The following is a 22,064-nucleotide window of genomic DNA, read 5'->3' on the forward strand; positions in this document are numbered from 1 at the left end:
TGACAGTACTATGAAAACGATAGTTCCTGCAGCTCATATAGTAGAAATGCTGAGTTGCAGATAGAGACAACAAAAAGACAAAAGATCCCCCCCCCCCTCTCTCTCTCTCTCTCTCTCTCTCTCTCTCAAGAAGCAGCTTGGAGGTAGGGGTAAGGAGGAGGATGGGGTGGGGAAGGGGAGGTTGGGGGTAAAGTGCTACTTGTGGGAGCATACAGGGACAATGTGGGGAGAGGGTAGGGCAGCTTAGGTGCAGTTGGGAGGTTACATGAAGGGTGGGGGTGAGGACAGTGGAAAAGGAGAGAAGTAGAAAGAGTGTGGGTGCATTGGTGGAACAGAGGGCTCTATAGTGCTGCAGTGGGAACAGGGAAGGGGATAGGAGGGTAAGGATAATGACTAACAAAAGTTGATGCTGGATGGGTTACAGGAACGTATGGTATATTGTAGGGAGAGTTCCCATGTGCACAAGTCCGAAAAGTTGGTGTGTTGATGGGAAGGATCCAAATGGCCCAGTCTGGGAAGAAGTAATTCAAATGAAGAACATTTTGTTGGGCAGCAGCATACTCAGCGACTGGGTGGTCCAGTTGTCTCTTAGCCACAGTTTGTCGGTGGCCATTCATCTGGACAGCCAACTTGTTGGTTGTCACACCCACCTAGTATGCAGCACAGTGTCGTGTCTATCTGCAACTCAGCACCTCTGCTGTGTGATGAATAGCCACTATCCTTTCCATAATGTCTATGTTCCTGTAACCGTACTGGTCTCAATCTTCATTAGAAATTGTCTTTACCCACCTGTCCCCTTCCCTGTTCCCACACCAGCAGTACATTAGCCCTCTATTCCACCAAGTTTTTACTTCTTTTCCACTGCCCCCCCATTCAATGTCTCTACTGCACGTAGCTGCCCTACTCTCTCCCCACCTTGTTCTTGTTTGCTCCAACAAGCAGTATTCATCTACATCACAAATATTGTGACTTTTCTTTGTAAGAATCACAAGCTGAGCATAAGGAAAAAACGAAGAAAGACGCAAAATTTTTATATTTATTTGTTATGGAAAAAATATAACAAGTACAAATAAGTCACTGTTCTGTATTAAAATACTGTTTCAATAAATTCTGCACAATGTAGCCTGATGAAACTTCTAGGTCTGCCTGCATGCTGTATTCCCTGAATATGCAGTCCTCACCCAAACACCGACAGCATTACAATCTGAAACAAGTAGTTTAGTTGTCCAATAAGAAACTTTAAAATGTAAGCATTCTGTGTTTAATGTTAGCTGTAATGGAAATCATGCTCTTGGAAAAAACACTCAATTTAACTGCATTTTATTTTGAATTACTCATCAATGCTGAAGGAACATTCACTCATCCATCCTGTTGCGTAGCTCCCCACAAGAACAAGAACCTTCAGGGGCGTGAGCAAGTCAACATGTACTTTAAAATAAGATAAAGACATCACAGAAACTTAATACAGTATACAGACTAAGAATAAACTATCACTATACTGCATAATGCTATTCACACTCATACTAAATACATTTAATCAATTAAATTGACAAGAGAGCTGCTACTTTGGAAAAGCTGCTGTTTATTTACTATTAGAAGCTTTTACTTAATTACAATGATATTGTTCAAAGAAAATATTTTTTACATCTATAATAAATACACTATTACTTGTCATACAGCTTTGCAGCAAACAATACTACTTGGCATATAGCTAACAAAGGTTCCCAACTGTGAATCTAGATATTCAAATATCATTATTATTCACCAGCATTTCAATTCAACCAATGGTCTGTATAGATCTAAGAGTTACAACAACAAAATACCAGCCAAAGTTGCAAATTCCATTTATTTATGTCTTTATTTGATTACCAGTTTCTGGCCAGGATGCATTTCCAAATCATTGTATCAGACAGCCAAATTTCAGAAACACCATTTTGACTATCTGTTATGATGATTTGAAAATGGGGTCCCAGCCAGAAACTTGTTACCTATAAATAAAATTTTAAAAAAGTCAAATTTTGTCTGGGTTTCTGTTTTTTTGTTGTACCAACTAACAGAAGTTGCTGACTTCTAATTATTCCACCATGCTGGAAGTTCATCTAAAAATTATTTTTTAACACAATTAAATGAAGCTGTAAGTTGCCTAGTCTTTTTAGGTCACTGTTGGATATACAGGATCCATACATATTATAGAAATGTATGCACTGATCTCAGCCGAACTTGGTACACATATCACTTCCTGTCTGGAAACTGCTATGGTGATTATAACCACCTACCTATCATTGGGGTGAGGGTGGAGTTCAAAAAGTGTAGCCCACAAAGCACTGATACCCAGAATTTATTCATCCAGTATTTGAGAATGAGAGCACTTAGTGACATCTAACAAATTTTACACATAATTTCAAATCTTTAAAAAAGCTTTTCTTGCTAACAATCCCCACATAATGATGAAAGGAAAACAGTTTGTCATTTACTACATTTTTCGCTATTCATGCAGTAAAACTGCTGCATCAGGCATGACATTTTAATTTATTACTTCTTTACTACTAACTATCCACGACATACTTTAAAGACAGCATTCATGTATACCACTGAATGTACCTGCAAAATCATACCATTGCGTGACACAGTGTTTAGAAGGTAAGATATCATAAAGATTGAGGTGCATCAAAAAGGAACTGCATGTCAAAATTCGCCATGGATACGGGTGAAATATGTGGACGAATTTGTGTGAAATATGTAAAATACATGTGATGAAAAATGCTTGAATCGCTTCAACCAAACTACGTACACACATTACTCACTCTCTGGAAAGAAATACTGTGGGGGTAAGAACTACTGGCCTGCTATTGGAGTGGGGGTGATAACTTGGTCATGGACAGCGAAGGTGGGGAGGAGGAGATGGGCCAACAAAAGACTGGAATACGTAATAGCTGGGCAATGTGGATTATTCAGCTAGTGCTATTACAAATGCACTCTGTTATTTATTGCTATGTGGCAGCTCCAATTTAATACAAAGTGCCAATAACATCCATCTCTATGAAGCAATATGTGAATGAATACATTCCAATATGTAATATATTTCTGCATGCCAAAAATAAAATGTGTGCTCCAGAGAAGGAGATTAGTGGTTAACATGTTGCTGACAGCATGGTCATTAGAGATATTTTCCTGAAGCGATTTAGTGAAATCATGGAAAACCTAAATTAGGGTGGCTGGATGCTGGTTTTAACCATCATCCTCCCTAATGTGAGTCCAATGCGCTAACCACTCCATACCACCCCACTCAGTATGCGTGTTGAATATCCATGTTATTAATACAGTGAATGCAACAGGTTACTCAGTGATAGTGAAACAGGTCTCACAAGAATGCATAACATTTTAATCTTACAAACTGTTTTATTGTCAAAATGGAACATCACCCAATCCATTTTGAGTTTCATCTCTTGGAGAGGATATCACTTCTGTATTGGATTTGAAAGCATACCTATGCACATGCCAAATTAATGTTTGCGATATGAAAATATCTGAAACCATTGTTGAGGATTATCTAATACATAAGACAGGAAATGAAATGTGAAGACTGAACACCTTCTATTGACATTCAACTCAATAATAAAGTCCTCATACCTCACAATGCTTCTAAGAAAGAAAACACTTTGGTCTCTCCCTTCACAATAACTTAAGAAACTCTAATAAAAAATAAAAGCAGAAACTGTAAAATGAATAGTGTGATAAGTACTTAGAATACATACAGAGGAGGAGAAGACGGCAGGCCAAAATAACTCAAGAAAAATTGGGAAGTTTTAAAGAAGACAAAGTTAAAGTTATAAAAACCTGGGTAATAACTGCAAGAAATTAGGAAAAACAAAACCAAGGGAATTTTACACAGAAGCTTCACAGGACATTTATACAGGGAGAGAGACTGCCATTGACTCAGTGCTTAATCTGATAATGTCGAAGTGTAAAACAAATAAATCTCTCAGTGTCTAGCTGGCTAGTTGAGACTGATGTTAACTTTGGGAAGAATAAATGTTTAGGAAAATCTTCATGTGATTCCAAGTTGACCGGTATGAAAGAAATCAGAATTAAAATCATAGCAGGAAGACTCCAACAGTTTAGAGAAGACATCTGGATAAATTACATCATCTCTAATGCCTGTTTACTCTTACATCCTCTCCGTAAGAAAGGCGAACATAAGACATATACAGAGATATACTTGAATGTTTAATAAGCAATTCTACAAAATCATGAGTAACAGTCAAATGGCTTATGCTCAATGGGAAACAACGAGTCACACTTTAGGAAATCAACAACACAGGCATAACTGAAACAAGTTTAAAGAGCAAGGACAATAATAGGGACAAATTAAAGGAAACTAATACTGCACTTTGGAGAATTTCAAAAACCATGGAGTTTACACAGATTGTAATTGCAGATGTTTGCTTACAAGGAAGTACACAGCTACCTATAGTGGGAAGCTGGTATCAATTAAGTTACTGAAATTTACACCACAATGACTACAATAAATTGCTGTTCCTGCCCAGTTGTCAAAAAAGTAATGAAACCAACAACACACCTATAAACATAAGGCAGAAGTAGCGCAACACACCAAAGTACCAGCGTTTATGTGTTTTGGCATCACCCTATCCATGGATCTATGCTTTGTTTTGTATCTATTGTGCAGTACAGGCTGTTTCCAATGAAGTTGTCTGTATACCCATGAGGAACTCTGGTATCTTTAATTATTACATTAGACCACACATTTTTCTACAGTTCTGCCAACTATCCAATTGAACTTGAGACACAGTTCACCTAAATCTACACTTATACTGCATAAGACATGGGACAGTGCATTGCAGAGGGTACTTTGTACCAATAATATTGAATTTCTGTCTCATTCCATTTGCATACTTAGTGACGAAAATGATTATATGCCTGAGTATCACATCATATCATTCTCATTATCCTCATGAGAGATGAGGGCAACAGAATGGTTGTGCAGTCTTCTTTGAATACAGGTGTCCTAAATATACCAAACAGCATTTCAAAAACTACATTGTTTTTCTTCCAAGGGTTTTTAAGTTTCCTGAGCATTTCTATAACACTTTCATATAAGCTTCACTGTTCTGTTACAATCCTAGCAGCATATGTTTGAATTCGTCATTCAGGTGTCTATTGTTATACCTAGGTAATAAGGACTCCAAACACAGGAAAAATACTCTAGAATTAGTCACACCAGCATTCTGCTTGCAATTTCTGTTACAGATGCCTATCATGTTACCAGACACCTTCCAAGTCTTCCATTTACCTTTTCTAGTACCTGAATTTACATGAACATCTCATTTCATGTTACTTTACACTAACAAAGTTAAGTTCTTTATGTAAAAGGCTGTGTTCACACTAATCTTGAAACAGAATGCTACTGGATTTTCTCTCTGTTTTAGGCATTATATAGTGTTTACCCACATCAAGCAATGCCACATTTCATTTCACCAAGTGAAAACTGTGTCAACGTCTTTCAGCAGTTATTTATGCTCATTCAACAATGATACTCACTGTCATCAAACAATCTTACAGTTCTTCTGACCTTATATGATAAACAGTTTATGTATAATGAGAACATTCTAGGTCCTATTACGTATATTTGGGACACATCCAATGTTATCGAACATATTATCATCTTGTCATAATATTTCAGCGGTCCACCTGGCCGCCATCTTCGGGTGAGTAAGCCGTCGCACTGACTCGCCGAAACTGAAATCAAACATGCTGCGGAGGCTCCTTTTACACTGCCCATAGGTCCGCCATGCATGTGCTGACATAACTGCCCTCTAGCGCAAGGCACAACAGCGCACCAGTGGTGAAAACTCATGGGAATGATAAATTGATGTCAAGCTCTATTGACATCTTTTGATGACTGAAACAACGACTACTGTTTTTAATGTCACACAAAACAGGGTCCCAACTGTTACTTAAACACACTACTTATCTCTGTTTATAATATTGTCAGATAACTGGACTTCAGTAACTTCTTTCATTACACAATCCTAATAATGTGAGGCAGGGGCAACCACTTGTATCTCAGCGTACATCCATAAGACAAAATTCTGCAACTGCAGATTTTTCTGTCTGAAATAAACAAATGTGGCGATGGTGCTCCTTGCATTGATCCTGGACCATAAAAATTGTTTGTCCAATATAGGCTCTCCCGCCATGACGGAATTTTGTGGACACCGCGGTTCCTCAAACCCAAATCATCCTTCACAGAACCCAGCAGAGCTCTAGTCTCAGGTGGCAGACTGAATACACTTTCAATATCAAATCTCCTTAAAATTCTTCCTATTTTTGAAGATATACTTCCCATTAAAGGTAGGAATGCCACTGATTTGCTTGTATCTTCTGTTGGTTCCCACGAAGGTCCAATCTGTAGAGCACAACAGATCTGATTGTCGGTATAACCATTCTGCTTAAACACAGCTTTTAGATGATCCAGTTCTTGTGTCAAACTATCTGCATCTGAGATAGCATAACCTCTTTTTACTAGTGTACGTAGTACCTCATTGCTTTGGTATGATGGATGATAACTTGATGCATGAAGGTATTAGTCTATATGCATTGGCTTACAATAAACACTGTGTCCTAATGTCCCATCATCCCTCCTGTTCATCAAGACATCTAAATGCAGAAGTTTTCCATCCTTTTCAACTTCCATCATGAACTTAATATTGGGATACAGACAATCAAAATGATCCAGAGGGTCCCTCCCATGTGGCCATACCATAAACATATCGTCGATGTATCTCCAAAAATAAAGTTTGGTTTAAGAACGCCATCTTTAGTGTTGTGTCCTCAAACTCTTCCATAAACGAATTGGTGACTATGGGGGATAATGGACTCCCCATAGCCATTCTGTCAGTTTGTTCAAACTATCTGTCATTAAATAAAAAATAAGTCGATGTCAACATATGGTGACGGACCTTAGTTGTTTCTTCATCCAATTTTTCGGCAATTAACTGCAAATAACCTTCAAGAGGAACTCTGGTAAAAAGAGACAGAACATAAAAACTAACGAGAAAATCTGTGGGCTGAAGAGACAAAAACTTCAAATGCTGAACAGAAACCAGTGCAAATACGATGTTTGCATTTTCTGACATGGGGACTGAGAATGGATGCTAAATACTTGGCCAAGTTGTAATTCAGAGCACTTAAATTACCAACAACAGGCCAAAGAGGAACTCATTGCTTGTGTGCCTTAGGTAAGCAGTATAACCTCGGTGGGACTGCAGCACCAGGTGGAAGCTTTTTATGATCATCATCAGGTAACAAAATCTTAAAAAGTGAAAGCGTCTTGTGATTTATACATTCAGCTGGGTCATTCTGTAACCTTAAGTATGTCGGGTCTCCAAGTCTTTTACCCTCATATGTGTCCCGCGAAAGAAACAGAAGTTTTCCATCCTTTTCAACTTCCATCATGAACTTAAATATTGGAATACAGACAATCAAAATGATCTAGGAAACGATCCAGAGGATCTCTCCCATGTGGTCTGCTGGTATGATTACAAAATCCTGGTCTTCTCTGACGGACTGGATTGTGGCTCTTTCAAGCAAGGAGATGTGTTACTTCACTGGGGTGGCAACCAACACATCATATGCGAGACCTCTTGCTTAACTTCATCAGCTAGTTTGTCAGGAAACCTGGACACTGCTTGCTCAACTGCGAAAATGAATTCCATAATGGAAACACACCGGGGTGTCGGGGCAAAATTTAATCCCTTTTTCAGTACTGCCAGCATAGCGTCATTTGATTGTGAGATTAATCACAACATGTCAACATGTGTCACCATCCATTATTGTGGACTGAGAAGAAACCCATTGAAACTTCAAAGATTGCCTACCGACAGCATTTGTAAGGAAGCTTGATAAACTTTATAAGAAGAAGGGGAAGTAAAGGCAGCACCCCACTCTTCTCGACGTGGAAGTTTATCGAAAACCTGATGGTAAACTTGGCCACAAAGTGTACAGGAAACCAACCAATACGGACAGGTACCTTCACGCCTCCTCCCACCATCACCCCACGCAGAAGAAGTCCGCCCTGCACACGCTAACGAAGAGAGCGTACAGGATAAGCGACGAAGAACATCTGAAGACAGAACTTGAACGCCTCAGGTCCATCTTCGGAACTAATGGCTATGGGAAGCAGATGATAGACAGCTCCATGTCGACAAGGGAGAAGACCAATAGGGAAGAGGAGAAGGAGGCACAGAGTATTGCGGTGTTACCATATGTACAAGGGGTCACCGAACGTATTGGCAAAATTCTACGAAAAGCCGACATCAAACCAATTTTCCGAAGCAGAAACAAAATATCAGATATGCTCGGTTCTACCAAGGATGCAGTTGACAAACTACACACAGCTGGCGTGTATGAAATTGGTTGTGCGTGTGGATTAGTCTACATAGGTGAGACGGGACGTCCGATTAGCACAAGGCTCTCGGAACATGAAAGATATATCCGCCTGAAACAACACACTAAGTCAGCAGTGGCGGAACACCGAGACGAGTGCGGGAAACCTATACTTTTTCAAGAAGCCCGCGTCCTGGCGAAACAGCCTCTCACTTTCAAAAGAAAGATTAGAGAGGCAATAGAAATAGCCAAAAGACCCGCCAACATGAATAGAGAGGACGGGTACAAGCTTCCGAGGTCTTGGCTGCCTGCAATAGCAGGGCTACGGAGCGGCGGCAGAGCCGTGGCGGCCCAAGCAGACACGCGGAGAGCCGCAGCAGTGGTCGCGAGCACACAAAGCAATGGCACGCCGCAGCCGGCTTCTGGACAGCATGGAAACAGTGTGACGTCACAGCCATCACCTGTTCACTATTCGTCCGTCTCCTCCAATGGGGTGGATTAATATAAAGACCAATAGAAAACAGCTATTTCAGCCAATGACAGATAATAAAGGAAACACCAATAAAGCATACTTTTCACCCCTCCTCCTCCTCCTTTTACAGCCAATCAAGTAACGACACGGTTTTCTCGTGCAGCTATTTAAGGAACCAAGTGTGTTTCATTTAGCAGTTAACGTAAGGCCCTGATGAAGGCTAGCTGCAACGCTGGCCGAAACGTTGGCGCATTTTAAATTATGACGATGCGGTCTGATACCCTGAAGAATTTTATTGAAGAAGACAACGGCCGCGGAAGCCTACGCTTACATTTAACCGACCTGTATGGGTGGTTGATACTGTTGGATATCCTGTCCAACTTCTCCTGTATAGCACGGGTATCCACTACAACATGAACATCATTCATCAAGGTGCTTATGACCACATTTGCAATAGAGGATGTGCCACCCACGTCAACCACACTGGCCTCCAGTAATGGCTCCCTTTCACAGCTTCTGAGTTTCAGAAATTCTGTTGCCTCAATGGTATCCAGCACCTGACCAATGTTCCTTTCCATCCACCAACCGACTCAAGAGGCAGAGTGGATGGTTAGGACTAAAATTAGGATGGCAGTGCAAACCATGCTGAGAGATGGTGCTTTTTTGCACTTCTTAGCCATGTACCGACCACCCTAGTAAATGGGTGTAGTCCGGCAGAGCTGGTGCATGGACAACTGCCCTGTATGCTGTCAGCTCTCTTACGGCCCCTCCCCAGCAGTCACATTCCACATGGATGTGTTAGTTTCGGGCCGCACATTTGGGCAGTGGGTGTTGACTGAGGTGGGCAGACGGGGTTACAGCCCAACACAGATGTCGACAAATTTTTTTTACCTTATGGTCAGAGACAATACGTATACAAGATGTACGAATCGATTACAACCGTAACATGAGCATCACCAGCTGCCAACCTAAGGAGCCAACTTGGAGTCTACAACATGTATGGATGACATCAGTACTTCCCCACAATATATAAGGCAAGACTCGCCATACCCACATCACGTTTATCACTTAAGGTCCTGGCAGTGCTAGTCTTCCACAGGGTAAGGAGGACACCACAGGAGACTGAGGTGTTTCCTCTGACACCAGCTCAGCAGACTGCTGAACATGGCGAAGGAGAGTTGCATTTTGCTCCCCCTTGACCTCAGCAGCCATATCTGGTGAATTCCTGGCTCGGCTTCTGGCATCTCTCTCTTTACCCTTCCTAAGGCTTTAAGCCACAGATCTGGGCAATATTGTCCTCACCTGTCCATTAAAGGAGGAAGGGATTTCGTATTTGCGCCTGCAGATAATACTATGGCAAGGAATGACACAGAACCAAAGATGCTGGCAGCCAGCAAACTGATCACAGTGGTCTCCAAGATGGCGCACCCACACTGTGAGGCTTAGAAAGTGCTTCAGGTGATGAGGCAAGATGGTAAGGTGGCCACAGACTGAATTCACTTGAGTGTTTGCTAGTTTAGAAGCCAGATCTGCTAATATTTTGCCACACAAAGTTGGTTGCTTGTTTAGGGGTGTCTGTCTCTCTTGTTTTTCTCTTGACAAATTACATGCCCTGTTCAGGTTTCTGGCTCGTGTATGGTTTCAATTGGTTTAGTTCTTCAGACGTTACAAGAATCACTGTTGACATCCTGTATGATGTCGAGTATGGCCCTCTTAAACCAATCAATTCCACATTCACATGCCAGCTGTGGGATTTGTAGCCAACATGAGCAGTGAGGTTGTAGAGTTATAAACCACATTACTCATAGACCAAATGCTGACACTGTAAAATTCTGACTTGTTAGTAATCATTCCTCCTCCTCCTCCTATTCCTAACAAACAACCAAAATTCAAATACTGAATGAAAAACTGGCTGTGTAATCTTTCCCTACATTAACAAAGTAGATGACATTATTCCTACCTACTTTTTGCGGTTGTGCTGAAATGCTAATCATTTGCTTATCCAAGCATGCAGTACACTTAAAGCCTCATTGATGCTTGTTGCATGTAAGCTTCATTATGTTGCAATTGTAATGGCCGAAACTTTAGAATCTAATGACACCCCACCAGATTCTGTTGCCTTTCCTCTATCAACAGTTTGTTTCCACATTCTATGCTTAATTCTATATTGGTCATTTTTGCATCAATACAATGGTCACAAGTAGAAAATGATGGAATATTCTTTGGTGAAACAGTTTCCATTTTGGTGCAACCATGGACTGTGTTCCATTCACTGCTTTTACATATGGCTAAAACCTTTTAGAAATTTTTAACAACATTTTAGAATTATTTTTTAACAACCCCGTAAATACGACCTTGCTTTTGAATTCAGTGAACACTTGCTGCATAGCTTGCCTTATGCTCGTTTTGATTTTGTTCAATTTTAGTTTGTCAACAAGGGTTCACTTAGTTTGAATCTGCCATACAGCTCACATTGCATTTTTAGTAGCTTGCTAATATGCAGGGTGTACATAAAGTTCGGGAACACATTCAATTATTTATTGCACAAGAACTAAACACTGTACAGATATCATACATATTGCATTTTGAAGAGAAACTCTAAAAGCTTTTTTTACAAACATTCGATATGTGAACCAGGAGCGGCCTGGCAGGCATCAATACAGTAATCAAATTCACTCCCAGAGCTCTGCTACATCACGTGGTAGAGGCGGTTCATACACAAGATCTTTAATGTGTCCCCACAGAAAAAAATCACACGGAGTGAGATCTGGTGATCAGGGAGGCCACGTCGAAATCCAACACACAGAAAGCTCGCTCCGCACCTGAACTTGTCAGTTTGCGACTAGCGCTGACTATTGGCAAATTACCAAACTACGCTGTGGTGGCATACATGGGGGGGGGGGGGGGGGGGGGGGGGGATTAAATTTCAGGGTTTCTCTTCAAAATGACATATGTTTGATATCTGTACAATGTTTGGTTCTTGTGCAATAAATAATTGAAAGTGTTCCCAGACTTTATGTACACCCTGTATTTACACACAATCTACCACAGCAACAACGTATCTAGCATGTAACCTACATCTGAATTTCTGCCACTGATCGTCCACATTCTCTTTTCAGAGCTGATATTTGCTGGTGACTACCCCAGCCGAGTCTAGTGATTTTCCCATTGAACATGTTAAGCATAAATATCTTTCTAACTTCTTTAACTTTCTGTTCAACATCACTCACAAATGGTGATTTACTAACATTGTAGTTAAGTTATTCCCATATCTATACACATCAAATCAAAAAGGTTGGGCCTGTTAATTGGCAACAGATCTAACAACTTTCGTTTGGGGCCAGCTGTTTCACTAACTGCACTAAATCATTTTCAAAAAATAAGTTTAGAACAACATTGCAAAATTTTTTGTCCCTGCCTCCCAATCTAAATGCACACATCTTCCAGTTTGAAGAACAGAAAAGCCAAATGAAAGGAGGAGCTGCTTCTGACGTGAGGATGTTACCCATAACTCATGAACCACAATCAAAGTGGGCACGTGACACATCAACAGTAAAATATGAGGACACCACTGACAATCAGTTTCTGTAAAAGTGATTTTAAATATGTATGGCTTTGAAAATGCTGTAAAGTGCCCTACAGGTTAATCACACAGATTTTGTATGGTTTACTAGCACATTAAAATAAAAACAGCAATATACAAAAAATTAAAAATGAGGGCAGGAAACCACTCATATCCAAATGAATACTAATACTAGATAAAGAACAAATCCAGCACAATTTTCTAATTTCATGCGTCACTCATTATTCAACTGCACATGAGTGGTATCTGTCCTATTCTTTTGTTTTCTGTTCCCATCTTGAAATTTCCATCATTGTAATAAATATGCCAATATTTATTTTAAATTATCTCACCTGCAAGTGTTATATATAGAGAGAACCATCATCTGGACCTAAGTAATGTAATGATATCAGAATCACATCAATCAATGTCCATACTCCAAGTCCTCCAAAACTGAACAATTTACCAATGCCTTCCTGCCAATGACCAAGATAAAACCTGGAAATAAAAAGAACAAATGACTTCACAGAAATTAGTTTGATGAGAGTGCTATTACAGGACTCTCCTTACAGTTTGTTGTAAACCCAACACACCACATTTCAAAGTTGTGATGTAAAGAATGGAAAGCAATTGCTCTTGCTTTTCTGTGCTTCAATTAACAAATCAATGGTAAATAATTTGGGATAGGTTACTTTTTGTAGTCATATTTCTACCTTGCCGATGAATGATGTTCGAATTTAGTATTTAATTTAATTTAATAAAATTGCAGCCAAATAGCCATATACAGTTACTTTGCTTAACATTTTACATTTACATTTTTGCATATTCATTTATCGATTTCACTCTTTTACTGCACAGTTCGATGTGATATCGTTCACAGGCTTCGTTACACAGTTCACATACACATGTTGTGGTTGGGTCGTGATAAGTTTTGTTTTTGCAAATTAGATGATGAAAGCCGTGAATAGAAAGTCTAGTTACGACATGTCACAGCTCGAAATTTGGTGTCGTCCGTGAGCGGTTCGTCATTGCTTCGGTGCCATAGAACTCTGGCCGTACTTTTACTCGTTTCTTCTCCACGATCTTCAGTTGCTTTCTGGAAGCCCTGGTGTGTGGCATCATATATCAAAGTTTGATGTCTTCAATTAGGAATGTCTCTCTCGCTAGCAGGTACACTAGTCTAGATCTTGTTGTCTTTGAGAGACCTAGTGCTCTTTTTAGATAAGTCGATTTCACCTTTTCTAGTGTTTCTAGATTTTTTTTCTGTCAGGGGGTCCCATATAACCTCCATCCCATAGGCCAGGATTGGCAAGATTTTTGCATTGAATAATTTCATGGTTGTTTCTAGGCTGAGTAGGCGGATGTTTTTGGTGTCCTGTATTGCTATTATTGCTTGGGCTGCACGTTCTGTTGTATGCTTCGTGAAGCATTTGGCTGTTGGTTGCAATCTCACCCCTAGGTATTTAAAGTCTGATGAGATTTTTATTTTTTGTCCTCTGAAGTTGATTTCCGCATTCTTGGGTGTTTTGCCTCCTTTTCTGAAAATCTCCAATTCTGTCGTTGTTATGTTTATGTGTAGTTTGTGTTCACTGCACCATTTGTCCATTTTCTCAATGATTTTCTGCAGCTTCTGTATAATTGTTAAAACTATGGCTATGTCATCAGCATATGCATATACGTATACATCATCTTCATTTTCTCCAATTCGGAGTACTTCGTCAGTGGCAAGAATGTAGAGCAAAGGGCTCATTGGGTCACCCTGTAAGACTCCGTTCAATTGCAGAATGAGGTTCGAAAAAGAGAATGTAACGATTAGGTTTGTTTCTGGTATATATTTACATATGCTGAATAATTTGAAGAGACAATGATAGCTATAACTACACAAGTGATGGTACATGCAGGGGTGCTAGTGCACACTCCATAAATCGTTGCCCCATGTTGGACAAGCAGTCAGCCCTGGAGTAAGAGCCACAGAATGCAATATGGAAAGTGACTACAGTGAATAAAATAATTTGAAATAATGTAATCATTCCATTGTATTTCCATCTGTTAACTTGACATTGACATTGAGACTGAGAGTTAAGTAGTTACTGTAATGTATTGTGCAAACACATGTTTGTACGAAGAGTTACTGTATTTTAGAGCAAGACTATTTGGCACATTGGTTAAGAAGTGGCATGTTTACTCACAATTAGATATTGTGCTAGATTCTTGACTGCCAGCATTTACTGCCAAATATGAAGATGAAACTTAAGCTTTACCCATGGGCAAGCAGAAAGGTGAACTTAAATCATAATCGGTGATCACCGATTGAGCGAAAATCAAACTTTTACAAAACTAATTGTTAAAAATGGGATCATTACATTAGCAATCTTAGTTCAGATAATTTATTATGCTATAGCTTGCTAGTGCTGCTAGGGTTATACAATTAAATATTAACAATTTGTAGCTCCATATTATTATATAACATGGAAAGCTGCATCAAACCAGTCTCGGGACTGAAGACCACCACAACAACAACAACAACATTATTGTACTTTCATATAATTGTAGGTGATGTAGTAGTTGTGTACTAACCGTATTGCAGGTTCATCACATGCTTTCCATTTTGTAAATGTACTTGAGGTATATCTTTACCATTTCACTGTAAGATATGGCTACGTATTATGACGGAATTCAGAAAGCTAATGGATGCACTGTCCACTGTGTCATTTATCCAGGTGATCTATGACCTTTCTTTTTAACGCTCTTCAACATATTTCTCTCTCCAACCTGAGGAGGAACTCTTGGAGTTCCAAAAGCTAGGTAGTGTATCACTTTTATACGTTTCTATCAGCAGTACTATTTGGGGAGCAAAATAACTGATGATGGTCGAAGTAGAGAGGATATAAAATGTAGACTGGCAATGGCAAGGAAAGCGTTTCTGAAGAAGAGAAATTTGTTAACATCGAGTATAGATTTAAGTGTCAGGAAGTCATTTCTGAAAGTATTTGTATGGAGTGTAGCCATGTATGGAAGTGAAACATGGACGGTAAATAGTTTGGACAAGAAGAGAATAGAAGCTTTCGAAATGTGGTGCTACAGAAGAATGCTGAAGATTAGATGGGTAGATCACATAACTAATGAGGAAGTATTGAATAGGATTGGGGAGAAGAGAAGTTTGTGGCACAACTTGACCAGAAGAAGGGATCGGTTGGTAGGACATGTTCTGAGGCATCAAGGGATCACCAATTTAATATTGGAGGGCAGCGTGGAGGGTAAAAATCGTAGGGGGAGACCAAGAGATGAATACACTAAGCGGATTCAGAAGGATGTAGGTTGCATTAGGTACTGGGAGATGAAGAAGCTTGCACAGGATAGAGTAGCATGGAGAGCTGCATCAAACCAGTCTCAGGACTGAAGACCACAACAACAACAACATCAGCAGTACTACATATTTCACTTCCTGAAGGTAAGTAATGGGCAGAGAGACTGTTTCAAGTTTAAAACTTCTGATTTATCTGTTCTGTACTTTGAACTAATTGCTATCATGTGCATCAGTTCATGTTCTCACACAGCATTGTTGTGTATTGCTAATGATGTGCTTCAGTTCCACACAACTAAGAGGGCGTAATCACAAATTTTGAGTAGCTGAGAAAAAGTTTAATTTATAACACAAACGGATGTGAGATGAACACATGAATTGGAAGGCAAAAGCTGTGCGTCAAAGTATGATTCACCATGTAATTATGGTAACAAAGCTGCTTTTTCGATAAAATTTTCTTCGGTTCCTTGCTGCATAAATTCACAGTGTATACATAATGTTTAGGAAGGTATACCGTTCCGGAAACACACTATGAATTGCTGTAGTAAGAAACTCCAAAAATTTTTATTGCTTTAACATGTTACAAAGACATTCACTTGCACTGTTCTGCTCTCAGTTTTGTCAGGCCCTTGAAAGTAAGATCACAAATTAAATGGATTTGTAAAGCAGAAAATTGAAGTATAAAGATTTATGAACAACAACTTCAGATGGAGAAAAATTACGACACCAGCAACAGTAACAAAAAGAAAATGACAAAAGAAAGTTGTCATAAATACTTCCACAAAATTCCATATATCTCATTGGGTGTTTGAAATTCCCACTGTCAACTGCGACAAACATTTCCAACTGCATGTAGAAGGATGTCTGGACAAACTGAAGGGATTCTTTCAATATTGATCAGCATCCTGTAACAATGTGATAATTTACTTTCTCTCGAGTTATTGGAACTTGTTCACAGACTTCATCATCTAGCTCCCCAGAGAATAAAAGTTGTGTCAAATTAGGTGAACATGCAGGCCAACTAATAACATCTTTTAAGTCCTAGCCAGCAACCACAAAAGATGTGGGAGAGTGATTTTCTAGCCACAAGCAAGTAATTAGTGAGAAACCCATTATCCCGGTACCCAATACATCTACATATTTGAGATACTACACTACTGGCCATTAAAATTGCTACACTAAGAAGAAAAGCAGATGATAAATGGGTATTCATCGGACAAATATATTATACTAGAACTGACATGTGATTACATTTTCACGCAATTTGGGTGCATAGATCCTGAGAAATCAGTACCCAGAATAACCACCTCTGGCCGTAATAACAGCCTTGATACGCCTGCGCATTGAGTCAAACAGAGCTTGGATGGCGTGTACAAGTACAGCTGCCCATGCAGTTCAACACGATACCACAGTCCATCAAGAGTAGTGACTGGCGTATTGTGACGAGCCAGTTGCTCGGCCACCATTGACCAGACATTTTCAATTGGTGAAAGATCTGGAGAATGTGCTGGCCAGGGCAGTAGTCAAACATTTTCTGCATCCAGAAAGGCCCGTACAGGACCTGCAACACGCAGTCGTGCATTATCCTGCTGAAATGTAGGGTTTCGCAGGGATCGAATGAAGGGTAGAGCCACGGGTCGTAACACATCTGAAATGTAACGTCCACTGTTCAAAGTGCTGTCAATGCGAACAAGAGGTGACCGAGATGCGTAACCAATGGCACCCCATACCATCGCGTCACGTGATAAGCCAGTATGGCGATGACAAACACACACTTCCAATGTGGTTACTCCGCGATATTGCCAAACACGGATGTGACCATCATGATGCTGTAAACAGAACCTGTATTCATTCGAAAAAATGGAGTTTCGCTATTCGTGCATCTAGGTTTGTCGTTGAGTACACCATCGCAGGCACTCCTGTCTGTGATGCAGCGTCAAGGGTAACCGCAGCCATGGTCTCCGAGCTGATAGTCCATGCTGCTGCAAATGTCGTCGAACTGTTCGTACAGTTGGTTGTTGTCTTGCAAATGTCCCCATCTGTTGACTCGGGGATCGAGACGTGGCTGCACGATCCGTTACAGCCATGTCGATAAGATGCCTGTCATCTCGACTGCTAGTGATTCGAGGCTGTTGGGATCCAGCACGGTGTTCTGTATTACTCTCCTGAACCCATCAATTCCATATTCTGCTAACAGTCATTGGATCTCGACCAATGCAAGCAGTAATGTCGCGATACGATAAACCGCAATCACGATAGGCTACAATCCGACCTTTATCAAAGTCGGAAACGTGATGGTACGCATTTCCCCTCCTTACACGAGGCATCACAACAATGTTTCACCAGGCAACGCCGGTCAACTGCTGTTTGTGTATGAGAAATCGGTTGGAAACTTTCCTCATGACAGCATGCTGTAGGTGTCACCACCGGTGCCAACCTTGTGTGAATGCTCTGAGAAGCTAATCATATGCATATCACAGCAACTTTTTCCTGTCGGTTAAATTTTGCGTCTGTAGCACATCATCTTCGTGGTGTAGCAATTTTAATGGCCAGTAGTGTATCTAGCAGTCTTTGTTAAATGTGCCACTCAATGCCTCCTCTATGTGGTGAGTAGCAATCTATCCTTTTCATACTGTTGTTACTTAAGTTCATACTGGCATCTCTATAATTAATATAGTAATGGCAAAAGATTATGTTGACCTTACAACTAAATTGGGTGAAAACAAATTTAAAATGTTTCAAATGATCCAGAAGCATTTACGGTGAACAGTTTTCCTGAATTACCTTGTACGTTCCACAGTATGAATGGATCTAAAACAAAGATTTATTAAAAATCTTGGGATTACAGCTTGATAATAAATTCAACTGGGAGGAGCACACCACAGAACTGCTGAAGCGTCTTAACAAATCTCTGTTTGCAATGCGAATTTTGTCAGACATAGGGGATATAAAAATGAAAAAGCTGGCATACTATGCTTACTTTCATTCCATAATGTCATATGGGATTATTTTTTGGGGTAATTCATCAAGCCAAGCTAAAGTTTTCCGGGCACAAAAACGTGCAGTAAGAATTATATGTGGTGTGAACTCAAGAACATCCTGCAGAAGCCTGTTTAGGGAACTAGGGATACTAACTACTGCTTCCCAGTATATTTATTCCTTAATGAAATTTGTCATTAAAAATATATCACTTTTTCAAACCAACAGCTCAATTCATGGAATCAATACTAGAAATAAGAATAATCTTCACAAGGATTTAAAGTCACTTAGTCTTGTACAAAAAGGTGTGCATTATTCAGGAACACACATTTTCAATAACTTGCCAGCAGCCATAAAAAGCTTAACAACCAATGAAATTCAGTTTAAGAGAAGCCTAAAGGATTTATTGGTGGCCAACTCCTTCTACTCCATTGATGAATTTCTTAGTAAAACCAACTGATTTGTATATAAGTACAACATAACTTCTGCACAATTTCAGTGCAGTAATGTGTTCACTGAAAATTTGTGTGTCTGTGTGTGTGTGTGGTTGTGTGTAAGTATAATCTAACTTCTGCACCATTTCAGTGCAGTAATGTGTTCATTGTAAATAAGTATTTCAGTAGTTGTATTACATGTTTATTACCTTATAAATAAATAAAAAACTTTTTTATTTTAAATTCAGTGCATTAGTATTTGTAAAATGACTCTTAGTGTTCATTAAAATATGACGATCATTCCACTTGGGACCTGTGGAATGGTACATTAGCTTATTTGTCTTAGTTGTAAATATTTGTCATGTATTGTTGTTTTTCTGACATGTTCCACATCCTGGAGGACCTCCTCACTACGGATCAATTGGAATGAAAGTAAATCTAATCTAATCTTTAAGACAAAACAATGTACTGATGCCACAACAGTGTCCAACCCAGCAAAACCTTTCTTGCTACACAGATGACACTCATGCTTTTATTTCGAGTTTTATATATGATAAATCAAATTCCTACAGAGCACTCTGTGTTATTTGAAAGATACTTCCAAAATTCCTAGTTTTATTACTGGAATTTTAGCGTAAATCATCCTTGACTGACGCATTCACTCATGAACTCTAGTCAATTAGATGTAGCTTGTATAGAGGTACCTATCAACATTAATCTGAAAATGTATCTTATTGAATTTCAAACTGATATGCTTAACAACACTGTCACATAAGCATTTGTGATGAAACTGGAAAACAACAGTCTGTTTATCAGTCATGTGTGCTATCTCCATCAGGTCACTGCTCATTGTCAACCTCAACTAGAAACTGCATTAAGCGTAATTAACATCACTACCTAGTTCTCTTCTGTGAAACCCTTATTCAAACCATTAATCAGTGCAGTACGACCAGTTAGTTTTGCAGCTTTTTAAAAATAGAGGTGACCTAATATCCAAGCCCAGTGTTTGTGTTAAATGATTCAGAGGCTACCTTACGTCCAAGATAAGTATTTAAAACAGCATTTGTTTATAGTTATATGTTTAGCAATTCTATCAGTCAAAGTGAGTACAGAACTGATGAACTTAACATCTGAATGGCTATGTTTGTCAGAGCCACATTCCCATACTACTAGATAATTTAAAGCAAATAAATTATTTAAACACCCTTAACCAAGGATAGGTCTTACTTCTCATCATATTCAATGGCTGAAGATGTGTCACAGGAAATCTAAATATAAATGTCTGTCAATGACCATCATTTTCATACAGTTAATGAACAGAACTTTTGAGTAAAGAGAAGATAAATTCTTAACAAGCTTATAAAATCTTAAATTTTAAGTTCATGTGATTAAAAGTTTTTTAATGTATACATATTAGGTCAAATATGGAAATTATATTTATTTTGAAGAAAACTTTGATATCTGTTGCTGCAAGAAAAGGAATAGATTCTGCGGTGTGTATGATTAAATGGCCAATTAAGGCACTTTTAACTATACAAAATTATTAACAATATGAAATAAAAATGGAGTTCCTTGGAGATGATGTAAAAGTGAGCTTTGACTGTGACAACTACATAAATCAGCAGTGTACTCACTGAAGAAAGAGCAGAGCATTAAGTTGCATTTATTTCAAGCAATATTTGAAGGTGTAATGACAGATATTTTTCTCTGGAGAAGTAGTGTACCACTGGCATACTTGCAATAAATGGTGGAACGAGTGTGTGTGTGTGTGTGTGTGTGTGTGTGTGTGTGTGTGTGTGTGGGGGGGGGGGGGGGGATTTACATGAAAGTGTTTCAAATTAGGTGAGTATGCATCTGTTTAGTTAAAACAGGGTACAAAAGAGAATGAAATTATTATCATTTTGGTTTTCATTTTTAAATTATGTCATTGCAGTACAGAAAAGACTTAAATTGTAATGACTCTGTAATACAGTTTAATAATCTGCTTTAAAGTTCTCGATCACAGACTGATGTATGATTCTGTACATAATCAGTACCACTTTGTTTGATACGACACAGCCTGCCACCCCCACCCCAGGAGAGAGAGAGACCACTCGCTACCACCCACCTGTGTAGCGAATGGTTGCCATTACTTCTTCCATTGTTTGTATTCCATACTGGATTTTTCAATATTTTTCTTTTTATTTTTAAAAATAAATATATACAAGCAAAATACTCAAAATATGTTACTTCCGTATAACGGTCTACACCTGTAAAATGTCGCAATACTTACCTGTCTGCTCCAAATCCTCCCAATGTTATGCTCAGCAGAAGAGCAGTGGACCATCGATATCCTCCTGTCCAGTTACATGGGACATTCTTCTCAAAGTTTCTGTTCCCAAAACATATTATATCACTATTTACTGAGCAGTTTGTCCTGGAGATAAATATATGGAAACACATTTAAGAATGACGTACTAATATAAAATACTATTTTTATTACATGATTTAACATACAATGCTGGATACAACATAGCTACACGTGAGTAAAACAAAATGATGAAACAATTAAATGCCAAAAAATTCTTCACTGTGGCTCTCTTTAGATTAAACCTCATCTGAAATGGAAAATACAACTAGTTAATTTATATTTGAAATGTGTCTCAGGACCCAGCAGAAATAATTTTTATATTGTTATATAAAACATTATATTCTCTGTACTGCATGTTTATGGGTGTCCACGATCATGCATGTTGAAGTAAATGCTTGTACATGCTTAAAACTATTACTGACATCAATCCACTGAATCTATGCACTCACTGCTGTCATATTACAAAAGTGCTTGTCAATGGACTTTTGTGAGAGCTGTGTTAGTAATATACCTTCACACCGCCATTACTTCTGCTGTCATCTGATATTTTTTTGAAT

The 22,064-nt window shown here is 39.1% G+C and overlaps 1 protein-coding gene across 1 annotated transcript in view; it reads right to left on the bottom strand.

Moving 5' to 3' along the window:
• Nucleotides 1-1,018: 1,018 nt before the first annotated feature.
• Nucleotides 1,019-22,064, bottom strand: part of LOC126191373 (TM2 domain-containing protein almondex) — a 115,683-nt gene continuing 94,637 nt past the window's right edge. The window contains exons 5-7 of the mRNA XM_049932219.1: nt 21,430-21,573; nt 12,794-12,938; nt 1,019-1,204 (exon numbers count right to left, since the gene is read on the bottom strand). Of these exons, the coding sequence (XP_049788176.1) occupies nt 12,803-12,938; nt 21,430-21,573 (280 nt within the window). The 3' untranslated portion in view covers nt 1,019-1,204; nt 12,794-12,802. The remainder of the gene's footprint in view (nt 1,205-12,793; nt 12,939-21,429; nt 21,574-22,064) is intronic.

This window comes from Schistocerca cancellata, chromosome 6 (genome assembly GCF_023864275.1).
Source record: "Schistocerca cancellata isolate TAMUIC-IGC-003103 chromosome 6, iqSchCanc2.1, whole genome shotgun sequence".
Lineage (NCBI taxonomy): Eukaryota > Metazoa > Arthropoda > Insecta > Orthoptera > Acrididae > Schistocerca > Schistocerca cancellata.